The 12,297-nt window shown below is 44.6% G+C and overlaps 1 protein-coding gene across 8 annotated transcripts in view; it reads left to right on the forward strand.

Annotated features, from left to right (window-relative positions):
• vps13b (vacuolar protein sorting 13 homolog B) overlaps nt 1–12,297 on the forward strand; it is a 260,425-nt gene that overhangs the window by 221,930 nt on the left and 26,198 nt on the right. For 5 of the 8 annotated variants that reach the window (XM_076040760.1, XM_076040755.1, XM_076040759.1 and 2 more), the window contains exons 47-49: nt 5,375–5,530; nt 8,567–8,722; nt 10,998–11,264. In XM_076040760.1, coding sequence (XP_075896875.1) covers nt 5,375–5,530; nt 8,567–8,722; nt 10,998–11,264 — 579 coding nt within the window. The remainder of the gene's footprint in view (nt 1–5,374; nt 5,531–8,566; nt 8,723–10,997; nt 11,265–12,297) is intronic. The other 3 variants (XM_076040763.1, XM_076040761.1, XM_076040762.1) reach the window with 1 other exon arrangement.

Here is a 12,297-nt window from a genome sequence, read left to right on the forward strand (position 1 = left end):
TTGCCTATCTTTCCAGTTTGTTTTCTCATCGACATAAAGTGAGGTCGTATATTGATTCCACATTCTATATTAGATGAGCCATTAGTCTGTCATTACTCGGTATTTCTGTATATGTTTGAGTAATTTCTCTGCCCGTGTAGCCGGTCTCAGGGGGGACTCTGTATCTGACACTAGTAGATTAATTTAATTATCATCTTGATGAGAGCTAAGCTGCTAGAATCTCAGATTTGTTTTTCTATGTAAATCTCTTTAAACAAGCCAATGTGTTAGCAGTTTAAAAAATATGTTTTCATCCTCTCTATCAAATCTTTGGCCATGAAAGTACAACAGCATCTCTTCATCCATTGGTTTGAACCCTGTTTGGGCAGCAGAACTGTTTCTTCTTGTGGTCTGCTTGACGAAAATATTGGCATGTTTTAGTGACCTTCAGCCACATTGTGACATCATATTTATTCAATGTAGTTCCCAGTTTTGACTAGTTCCAAAAACACGCTGTACTATGATATCATTTACAGAATGTGGACTCTCGCTGTGGTCGCTGTCTTATATTTAGTTCATGTGAATCAGGAATACGGGAGATTCACAGATGTAACTCTCTGAACTCTGTGTTACAATGTTTTGAATCATTTTTCCGTTTTCTCAAGTTGAACTTTCATGGGACTACCGTGCCCATTGTGAACTGGCTTTGGAGTCCTCAGTGTCTGATTTGTTAAAGGAGGTCATCTATAACTGTGCTGGAATAGCACAGTGTGATTGTTTTTGTATGCCATAATAACTCATATGAGTTTTAAATTGCCTCCCTGGACAACCTGGGTATGCAACTTTGTCAAAACAGTGCAAGTCATACTACACTGTGGGTTAATGATTCATTGTCTCGCTCTGGCTATGGTGACTTTATTAGTGATGTTTAGTCCAAAATGCCATCTGACTAAACCAGGGGTCACCAATACTGTGCCCATGGGCACCAGGTGTCCGACCCCCAAGGACCGTAGACCTGTTTGAAAAATAGCACAGCTCGTTGAGCTGTGTCTAAAATTCAATTTAATCCAAACTTGTTAAGTCATTGTTGATCATTTTTGAGAACTCATTAACGTGATCAGTGTCTTCACATAGATGAGTATCATTAATAATAATGTATAACTAAGAAAGTTTATTTCAGTACAGTATAGCAAACTGGTTGTGCTTCATATGACTGAACACTAATGACTGGAGGGTGTAGAAAATCTTTCTTTTTCTACTTTTTCAGCCTTGAAGTTCACCTTGATAATGAGAGCAGTTATGAGTGGAAACGGTTCATAAAAACTAGCAAAATGTTGGTACACTTGGACTAATAGTAGCTCCCATGGTTAAGGGAGCTTTGTGGTCCCATGGGTGCACCCTTGGGTTCAGCACCAAGGACAGCAACTTGATGTTTTGTGACCCGTTCCCCCATGAACACCCCTGGCCTACATCATGGACATGTATCCAAGTGCAAAAGTTCATTTGACTCTCTGCGAACCAGTAAACGCATCTTGAACTAAATTGTTCAGCAGCTGTGTTGGCACTTTGGAGGAACACGCCTCCCGTGGATTACACGATGAGGAATCAGAATTTCTGCCCGCCGTGAGTGACCACCACAAAGAGCCGTTAGAGGCGCTCGGTTTGAAAGCAGGAGCGAAACCTTTCTGAGTAAACAGCCCAGTTGTGGCGTTTATGTACGTTTCTGCATTTCCACGCTCTCCCGTTTGATTCCGCAGCCTTGCGCCGCTGTGGTTAGTGGTAGCCGTGTGAGGTTAACCTCTTCTTCATTTGTTCTGGCCCAGGAGAGCTTGTGGTCTCATTGTAGTAGGGGGAAAAAATCCTGTCTGTACTGAAGCATTACACGGCGCTGTGCATTACGTTGTCAAACCACCCGAGACTTCAGATGCATTCGAGGCCCCTCCCCCCTGAGTCAGCCAACAGTTTCTGGTTAATCACAGGCTCTATAGATGTGGCTGTGATGTTGATCATTGAGTCACATCTCTTCTCTTCAAGCCTGTGAGCAGGAACACACCACTTGTGTGGTATGTTTGTCTGGATAGTATCTGTTTTTGTTTGCTTGCATTCCACTCAACACATTTGTCTGTCGTGAACTCTGATGAATACACTTATGTTTGCCTAAAAGCAAAGCTGAGGTGTGTTATTTGGAGTTACATTAGTGTTGTACATGCCTCTAGAGTGTGGCGGGGTTTTTTTTGTTTTGTTTTGTTTTTGTTGTTTGTCTTCTCAGTTTCATTTCCCAAGCCCAGGCCTCCACGGCTGTTCTTCGACTTTAGTACGGTCTTTTGAAACTTCTCCGCTCCCTTGCCACAATCCCCTCCAGACAGTGTTCTTTTAAAAGCCTCCGAAATTCCGGGAAAACACTTGTTGCTTCTGCAAGTCCTGGAACGCCGGGTTTCCGAGCTGCCTCGGCGAAAAGCCGGTGGGAAAACCGTGGAACAGTATTAATCAAGTGGAAACCTCTGAACATCTTCTTTGTCTGCCACTGACCAAAACAATGCCTCCCCTCTGTACCTTCTTCCAGCCCTCAAACCACATCTTACACTTGCAAATCTGCTCTTTAATGGTGCACTGCCTGGCTCTTTTTGAGTGGTAGGGAGGGAAGGAAGGAGGGATGGAGGGAGCGAGGGAGAGGAGAGGCTTTGCAGACAGATGTTAAGCCACCAGAACTCCCTCGTGTTACACATGTTAGCCCTCACTGAGTTGGCAAGGGTGCCGTTGTTTCTCTGTTCTCCCTTTAATAAATCTATAGTCTGCCCCCCCACGCTCCCAACACACATACACACACACACACACACACACATACACACACAATACCGTAGTTTAGCTTTGTTGGTCTCCTTCTGTCTCATATTATCTTTTCTAGAGGACATTATTTTGTTGTGTCGTCTTGGTATAAACCTGTTTCTTATTTGTCTGACTCTTGCAGCATTCGTGTTCTCTGGTCCGCGGACCCTTTTTTTTTCAGCACATAAAACAAGTTAGTACAGACTAAGACTTGTCAGGATGTTCATGACTTTCAATATGTAGAAGTGAAAAACCCTTTTTTATCGTTCCAAGTCGTGTATGTTTAAAATGTTATCTTGTCAGTGGACTTGAATCATTATCCTCCTTCTGCAACTCATTGAGCGTGTTGAGGCTACAGAGTTTTACATCTTCTGTTCCTTGCTAAGTTAAAATGCGCATGAGGAGCTTTATTGTGTGATGCATTAGTGTTTTATGTGCTGCTATGGCATTGCAATTTCCCAGTGGTGACTAACAAAGTCTATCTATCTATCCATCATCCATCCATCCATCCATCTTTAGGCTGATGACCAGCTCACATGCACTCATATCAGCCTATGTTGTGTTGTACCAGGCATTTCCTTTGTGGACAGACTTATTGTATCATGTGAACTCCAGTGCATTCCTGCCAGAGGACAATGGGATGGCTCGTGGTTACAGTGGCGGGAACGACTTGGTCCCGTCTACCAGAGGACAAGGGTTACCGACAGTTTGGTGTGTGTGTGTGTGTGCGCTTGTGTGATTGCCGTGACTGTCGCACTCTGTGTGTGACTTGTTTCTCTCTTTGTCTTGGCTCACATGCTATCAAAGCAGACGCTTGAATTGTCTATTGTGTGAGGCGATGACTGTCTTTCAGGAGGAAGCTGATATTCATTGCTTTGGTTATGACTGATACGCAGTTTACGGTCTTGTACAGGAATGTGTTGCTAATGATTTCCTCGGGGGGGTGTGGGCTTAAGCAAGATCGCGGCCGTTTGGTTTGACTCACCAAAAAACTGCTTCCAGCTTTGTCCATTGACGATGGCGATGTTCTCAGAAGTTAACACCTTTTCCTGAAGGTGTCAGTTTCTTGTTTGGGTTTTGCGCTCTGTTTCCATGGCAGCTCAGAGTGGCGTGTGATGAGGTTTCAAAGAGAGGTCATCTGGTGCTGATCATGATCAAGTGTGCAGTTAAACGTCATCATTTTGGTTTGGTTTGGTTTGGTGGGCAGGTGTCTCTTGTTACATCTCAACGAGCTGTGCAATTTTTCCAACGGGTCTGCGGGCTGCTCATGAGGTCCTTGGGGGCTACCTGGTGCCCGCGGGCACCACGTTGGTGACCCCTGCTCTAGGTTGTTTGAAGTCACCTGTGGCCCATTTTTACATTAACAGTAAAAACACCCTAAACATTTCTCCTCTGACTTTAAGTTGACTTCTAATTGGTCACATTTCAAAATAAGTTGTTTAAAAGTTCTAAAAATGTTTGGGGTTTTTTTAAAGGAAAACTAACTTATATATATATTATATTATATATTATATAGTACACTCAAGCTACAGGTGAATTGCATTTTCCCGCCACTACACTGTTATGATGATATTAACTACCTCAGTAAAAATTGATCAATTAAGTGTGACTAATTTAATTTAATCGATTAAATTCTTAATCCGCAATTAATCGATAGTCGATTAATTGTTAACATCCCTAGTTTACACCACACCGGCCAGCTGCACTCTCAAAATGTGTCAGTTTGTTCATCTCAACGCTACAGACAAGTGAACCATCTGTATCTCTGTTGTGTTCTTGTACGCAGATAAACACGTCACCGCACACTGTTAATGATAAGGCTTGGACACACTGTCAGTTACTTTCAGTCCATTGAACATCTGGACTAAGTAATTGTTATTTGATTATATTGATGAATTAAGAAAGAATCCCTATAGAAGTCTGCTGCTGATTTATCAGCACAAATGCTTCTAACGTATCCAAGGGATTTGGATGGATGCGTGTGTTTTGTTTACATCAGGGATCGTGCCGGGGGTTGTTGTTGGACGGCGTTGGGACGATATGACCCCGGTCAGGCCCTGCTCACTATCACCGAAACAGATAACAGACACACAACAGGACAGTACAGTGCACGGCAGATAAAAAAATGTGCCATTACTTCCAATTATTCAGTTTAGTAATCCCTGTGCAGATAACACCGGTACCAAAAGCCGAGGCCCAGTAATTTGCTGGAAAGAGAAATGTCCATTATCGTCCTGCCAAAGTCAGAAACCCTCCCCTCTGATTTAAGGGGGGAAAAGCAGAGACAGAGACTTTAATTTCACATTTTTCAGAGTCAATACCCAACTTGGGAAATGAGGATAAGGTTACAGATGGAGTCTTAATAGGTGTTGGAAACCAAATCTTTCACTTGGCCAGAGCCGCATGTAATGGGTTGAGTTATTTCTTTTATTTATTTATTTTTTATATTATATCGGAACCCCTTGTGAGGTTATAAGTTGTTTTGTGCTGATGTTTTTTAAGAATACTTGCATGGGAAAAGAGATGTTTTGATTTGAACTGGGAATTTTTAATTTGTTTTTACCATCAGTCCCTGCAACATCCGGTCATTACTGTTTCCATGGAAGCAGTTGGAATGCAGAGGTGGTTGTGGTTTGCTGTACACAAGTCTACATGGAGGTTTGGCGTAGAGAAAAAAAATGCAGCAATTCAACCCATTTGCACGTCATCGCGTAAGATGATAAAGGTAATCAGTAACAAAAAAAAAACATCTTAGTTCATACCTTGATTGCAACTAACTTCTTCCCAAAGGCATTTCCATATTTTGAGAATAAAAGGTCATTTGAAAATGCACCATCATTTTATTCATGTAAATCAGGATGTTATTGTCACCGGCTAGCTTTGCATTTTTTCATTTAAAAATATTCATTAAAAAGAAGTAGCCAAGCAGTTTGCATCACTAAATGTGCAATGTATTTGTGGAAACATGTTTTTTTTTTTTGTAAAACCTTTTGTCTCCAATGTGATTGATCTTAAATCTTAGTCACTTTGTAATTAGTAATTGATTTGAACCGGTGTCTCGACAAGGTTGAGTGCAGAGTAAGTAGGAATCTGAAAAGGATGGAAAGATGGAAAACGTCGATGAGCAAACACAGTGATTTATGAGCTGTTTTGAAAGTGACTCAAGGAGGTGACCATATTGTCTTATTCAACTGCATTTTCCTTCATTGCTTGCTAAATCATCTTTAAAACTCCTCCATAGTTGTCCAGTCCTTTTTTTTTTTTTTTAGTCACATAGTTAATTTGCGAAACCCCGCTCGGCCCATGCGCTTGCAATCGCTCCATGTGGCCGACTGAGTTTTCAGTTTCAGTGTCACAACAGTTGGAACAAGTCACAAAGGAGCAAAACAGCTTCTTATTTTTCATTCTTATTGTCCTACGTGTCCAGTTCATCTGTGTCACTGCTGTTTTTATTTCCCTCCGTCCGCTTGAGTCAGAGCGCCGGCGAATTAAAACAAAAGCAGAGACGCTATTTGAAGTTTGAGGAGAGACATTATTATGACTTTTCCCTCAAAGGTCAAGTTGAGCCACAGGCGTGATAAACTCCGAGAGAGAGAGAGAGAGAGGAAGAGTGAGGTTAAAAGGGAGTGATGTGTTGAAATAACAAACTGTTGCTCGCAGATGGCCGCTGAGGGGAACACAGCGGGTTCACCACACAGGAGTTCAGCCGCGATGGCCATTAAAACAGAGCGATGCCACCTTCACTGTGAGTGGCAGGCCAGAGATAAGAGGAGCAGGGTGGCTGCGTGGGAGGAGGGTGATCCAAAACTCATCGCAGCTCTGATTTATAGAAGCAATCGGTGGTTTTCGACTGGACTTTTAACTCTCACCACCTGGGTGTTAAAACGCAACTCCGTCTCCGTCTCGGCCAGGGGCGGCGCTGACGATCCTTAGTTATTTTTCCCCCGAAGGAAAGAAAATAAAAATAGCCGACGAGTTACCCGAAAGATTCCTAAGAACGGCAATTCCAGGCTTTGATTAGGAATGTTGTTGTAATGGAATCCGCCTTCAAACGGCGAGGCATGTCGGCAGCGGGGAGAGAAACAACCGAGGGTCTCGACCAGGGTCCCTCCGCGCCCTTTGACCCCGCCGGTAATTTGTTTTCCTTTAAGCAGATCTAAATGCTCGACACATTGGAGCGACCAGCCAAAGTGTAAATCTTCAAAAGCTGCTTTTTTTTTTTAGGGTTTCGTTCGGGTCGCTGCTCCTCTTGGGAGGGTTTGAGAACAGAACCCCCCCCCCGCCCCCCCAAAACCACCTCCACGTCTGCTCCGTCTCACACGAAGATGCGTACTTTGCCTCTCTCTGCCTTTGACTCAGAGTTCTGTGGCCGCGTCACCACCGCCGCCGGGTCTCAGCGAGTTCACTCAGGTGGAGGGTCGACCTCCTCGCCTGAGGAGGAGCCGCCGCTTCAGATCTTCCCCGACATATTTATGATTAGGCTCCCGCGCTGTTGCTACAATCTCGCGGCGACTCGCACGTTGTTTGACAAATGAGTTCCTGGTCGTGTCCTGCTCACTCGGCAGACGGCGGCGGCCGCGGGTGACCTCACCCCGCAGCAGATGTGCGACGTGTGTGAACGGACACGTACGTGGTTGAGGGTTTGATGCTGGATTTTTCATGAAGGGACAGTAAAATAACTACAAAATGACCTGAAAAGGGTCTCTGCTGACATATTCTATTTTATTTGTATTAATTCAATTTTTATTGATTTTTAGAAGAAACTTTGAAAAGGAATGTAGAAAAAAGTGCAGGTTCATTATACAGGAGTTTTATTTTTTTGTGTGTACTAGTGTTGTAGTCAAGACCGCACCAACCAAAACCAAGACAAACTTATAAAGACTAGAGAGTGTCGAGGTCGAGACAAGACCAAGACATTTAGAGTTCAAAATAACAACAAAATTTGTGTTATTACAGTGTTGACTGACTAAGTACGACAACACTAGATCCATGTCGTCATAAAAATAAGATTATATCGTGTAAACACATATCAGAGTCCAAAAGCCAGAAAATGTCCATTAAAGAAATCTGGTGCCCAAAATAACAGACAAAAGGTGCTACATTCAGTTCTCCCTTGTGTTTCTCCAAAAAGAGGAGACGTGCAAAGACACATTTTCAGCTTAGCGACCGCGCAGAGCGATCCTGTTTGGACGAAGAAGAAGCGGCCACTGTCCGCTCCTCGCCGGCTCTCTGAGTCAGCGCGTCAGTTTCCTCCCCCGCCACACACGTGGATGTGTCCCACACCAAGGTGAAAAAAATGATGCCGAAGCAGTTATGAGGCAAACTTTTCTGCTCCTTATTTAGACGTGCGGCTGAAAAAAAAAAAAAAACCTTTCTACATCCAACCACCACACAAGCACACACACACACACGTGTACGCGCACGCACACACTTTGAGCCGTAACAAGGTTGCACGTCGGCTGTTTTCCACGAGCCAGTTTATTGTGTGCGACCCTCAGTTCTCGACTCCCAACAGCAGCAGGCCTGTTTAGCAACAGTAAACAGGAACTTTGTTGATCCCCCCCCCCCACCGCCCACCACCCCCCCCACTACCAAAATCCTCCAAACAAAGAATGCTGTTGTTTACTTGCCTTTTGCTGGAGGATAAATAGAGGCCGAGAGTACGAACCTCTGATGTCTTGTGTCTTCTGTGTTTTTTGCCGTTTGTCTTGTTCCGCCCCTCCCCCTCCCCCCTCTCCTACCCCCCCACCTCCCCCTGCAGCTGCTGCACATCTGCATCGAGGGCTGGGGCAACTGGCGCTGGTCGGAGGCCTTCAGCGTGGACAACGTGGGGACCCTGCTGAGGACCATCCAGTACAAAGGCCGCACCGCCTCGCTCATCATCAAGGTGGCGCAGCTCAACGGCGTGCAGAAGCAGGTAGAGTCTGCCCGTGTCCGCTCGTGTCTGAGCCGCTTCCTCCGTTCTGATGCTCTCTTGCACTCCATCAGGGGGATTTATTTCCTCATGTACTGACACAGCCGCCTGCTCCCAATAAAGTTTCAACTAATGAAACTTCTGAAAGCCAACCATTTGTAGCTGCCCTTTGGGATTTCACACACAATTACAATGTTTGATAATAAGCCCATCATTTATAACATTTTATACCTCCATGACAATATGGCATTATTGCATTTCAGGGTCGGCGTGTTCATCATCTCTCGGAATGTGTTACAGAAGTTAATGTTATTTATAGAACTGGTGGTTGTGTCATGATGACGAACAATAAAGACGTCCGAAATATTAAGATTACAGCTTTTATTTTGACGTCTGTCTTGTTAATTGATACCATCTGTTTTCCTTGTAAATTACATTTAAATGAATTCATTACATTGATTTGTCCTGTTAGTCATGCTTTTTAGTTTGGCATGCTAACTGCTACGTTGCTAACACTACACACTGCCCTCATCAACGGAAGAGTACTTTTTATTTTTCATGGATTTTTGCAATAATCATTTAGTTGTTGCACAGCTAACAACAATCTGCTGTGTTTTTATGATCTGTTCCGTTGCACTAAAACAAAAACGCATGAGTGTGAAGCAATCCAGAAACTTAATGGGCCCCAGCGATTCACACAGAAGATCACAGGAAATCATAAAGACAGCTTCTTCTGGTTGTTTTTTTGTACCCTGAGATTGTTGGATGGTGTTTACATTCTTCCAAAGATACCAGCAAGGCTCTTCTTTATAATGCAACACAGTGATGACAATACGGTGGTGACACACTCTTGTGTAAACAGTGTCACGAAGTCACATGTCTCCTCTTTGCCGTACAGACAAAACAGATTTTGTCTCGCATTCCTCCTTCTGTCTGTGCCAGACTTTGCTTACATCTTCTTCCCACTGGATACAGTGATAGTGTATGAGTTTTAGTCACATCCACTTCAAAACACCAACCCTCAGAGCAGGACAGTGGCTGCCACTACACGGCGAGACAGATCCCCCTGCTTGTGTGTATCTTATCTTGGAGGTGGCTGCTCTCAAACTACTGTGTCCCTATTTCCTTCTTCATTTGTAGCAGTGATGACTCTGATCAGCCCTCCACCACCCTGCCCCCCGCCCCCTGTTCTCATGGCGGCCACATTACAAAGACAGCTACACATACTTTTGGTGTACTTCTCTGACACTGACATGTAATTTACGCAAGTGTGTGGCTTTTGTAGAAGCTGCAATAGTAATTGGACGTTCAAGAAAATAAAGGTTTTGCTCTTTCATCAGATCAATTGCCAGTGCAACAACATGCCAAATACATTTATTTTCAAGCATAAGCATGTAAACATCTGCAACACTGAAGAACAGTGTTTTGAAATCCAGCATCAGGTTGATTCAGACAACGAGCCTCATACTAGGATCCTGATTTATTTCATCAGTCAATACTGGCTGCGTTTTATCTTATCTCCAATGAGCAAGCAATGAAAATACAGAATGGAAAAATGATGAACAGCTCAGCAAGACACTGGCACTAAAGCGAAACACGCTTGTTCTGCACCTTCAAAATCCATCATGACTAAACAATGTGCTGTGCAAACAGAGAGCGCTCCGTTCATGCTCAGCTTCTGTTTTCACTTGTGTTTCTTTTATGACTTTCCGGTTGTTTCCAGTGCATGGTTGGCACTCACTGAAGTCCTTGCACATTGAATCATGCACATCATCACAGCCTGCAGTCTAGATTGTGTTAGTTCACGGTGTTCTCAGTTTTATCAGCTTAGCTCCCAACATTGGAGCTGAGCAACAGGTCCCTCTTGTAAACGACACCCTGGCTGTCAATGAGGTTTTTAACCTGTATAAATAAAGGCCAATAAATGAATAATTAGCATGTGAGCTAAAACAAACTTCCACTTTATTAATGACATTCAATTCTATTCACGAAATGTCATCTTTTTCATTGTTGACTTTATTCACGAAATTGTAACATTATTCTCGAAATTCCGTCTTTTTTATGTAGACTTTTTTCCCAAAATGTTCACGAAATTTTAACGTCAAACTCAAAATGAAACTTCAATAAAAATCTTCTTCCTGTAATATTTTCCTCTTTCGTATTAACGAGTATGACATGAAGTAGTTCATGACTTTGTCGCCTCCTACACTGCACAACATCTGTCACTATTTCATTTGTAACCACTGGCGTCCTTCCTCTGCGACCGTCCTCTGCCCAGGTGATCATCTGCGGGCGCCAGGTCATGTGCAGCTACCTGACTCAGGACATCGAGCTGCGGGTGGTGCAGCACTACGTGGGACCCGACAGCCAGACGGTGGTGCGGGAGCACTGCGACTGCCTGGAGGCAGGAGCCAAGCTGCCCTCCTACGTGCTGGAGGACGCCGAGATGACAGAGCTGTGTGTCCGGGCGCGTGGGGACGAGGACTGGTCCCAGGACGTCCAGCTGGAGCGGAGGAACAAGGGCAGCAGCAGCTCTGTTGTGCAGGTAACAGACAGATTTTGTGCTGACGCTGTGGAACTCCTCACAGTAGGGCTCGGGTTTGTTTTCAACTTCTTTTTCTTGCAAGAGATGTTTGATAAGGACAAACACACATGTTTGTAGGTGACTGGACCACCAAGTGTGGCCGGTCAGATCCTCTCTTGTCCTCCTGGGTGGCCGCAGTGGCAGCTTCCACACTTCTCCTCGCTGTCGGGGAGCAGATCGAGATCCCTCCTGCAGATATTCAGCCGTACGGAGGCCCTCCAAAACCTCTAACCCGACCATGTTGAGAGCCCAAAATACAGTTTATACTTTCTCATAACAAAGCTAACCATGGACAGGAAACGCCAGCTGATACGTGGGCACAGGGGGAGAGGCTTTGAAGGCACTTTCACACTGCTGGAGTAGCTCCAGACGGCGGTGACTCCTTCGCTTCCTTCCTTCCTGCTGCTGCTGCTGCACTATATTCCGCTTGACTCCTATGTCTGCGTGTTTCTCTGAGACTATCTCCTTTGCTTGGATCAGCCATTAAACATTATATGGCTTTTGGCGTCCTGATAGGCTGAGAAGCCCGGACTAGTAGCGGGGCTCCTCACATCTCTCTATTTCTGTCCTGGTTCCTGCTCTTTTCACTCTCCTGCGTCCTCCCTTTGGTTTACTCTCCTGCCCACACACTGGCTTCCTCATCTATCTTTCATCTGTTCACTCCTCTTCCCTATTTACTTTATCCTGTGGAATTCCGCCCGTCCACCTGTTCCAGCCCACTCCTCTCCTCCCCCCTCCTGCCGTCCACGTCTGTCTCTTTTCTCATCTGTCTCCGTCCTATCTGCAGTGATCCATCCAGTCCCTCCTCTTCCTGATATCTCACCTTCCTCCTCCCTGACTCATGCTTTCAACATCTCCGTTCTTGTCCTCTAAATTTTGACAATGCGCGAGAGGTCATCTCAACCTCGTGCCATTAACAACTGCTTTTAGCACGTCAGCTGCAGACGAGTTTGGCTCCGCTCCCTCTCGCTGAGGGGCTGTTTTTGCAAGCATG

Source organism: Nelusetta ayraudi, unplaced genomic scaffold (genome assembly GCF_046127955.1).
Source record: "Nelusetta ayraudi isolate G7.1 ecotype Tasmania unplaced genomic scaffold, CSIRO-AGI_Nayr_v1 ptg000063l, whole genome shotgun sequence".
Classification (NCBI taxonomy): domain Eukaryota; kingdom Metazoa; phylum Chordata; class Actinopteri; order Tetraodontiformes; family Monacanthidae; genus Nelusetta; species Nelusetta ayraudi.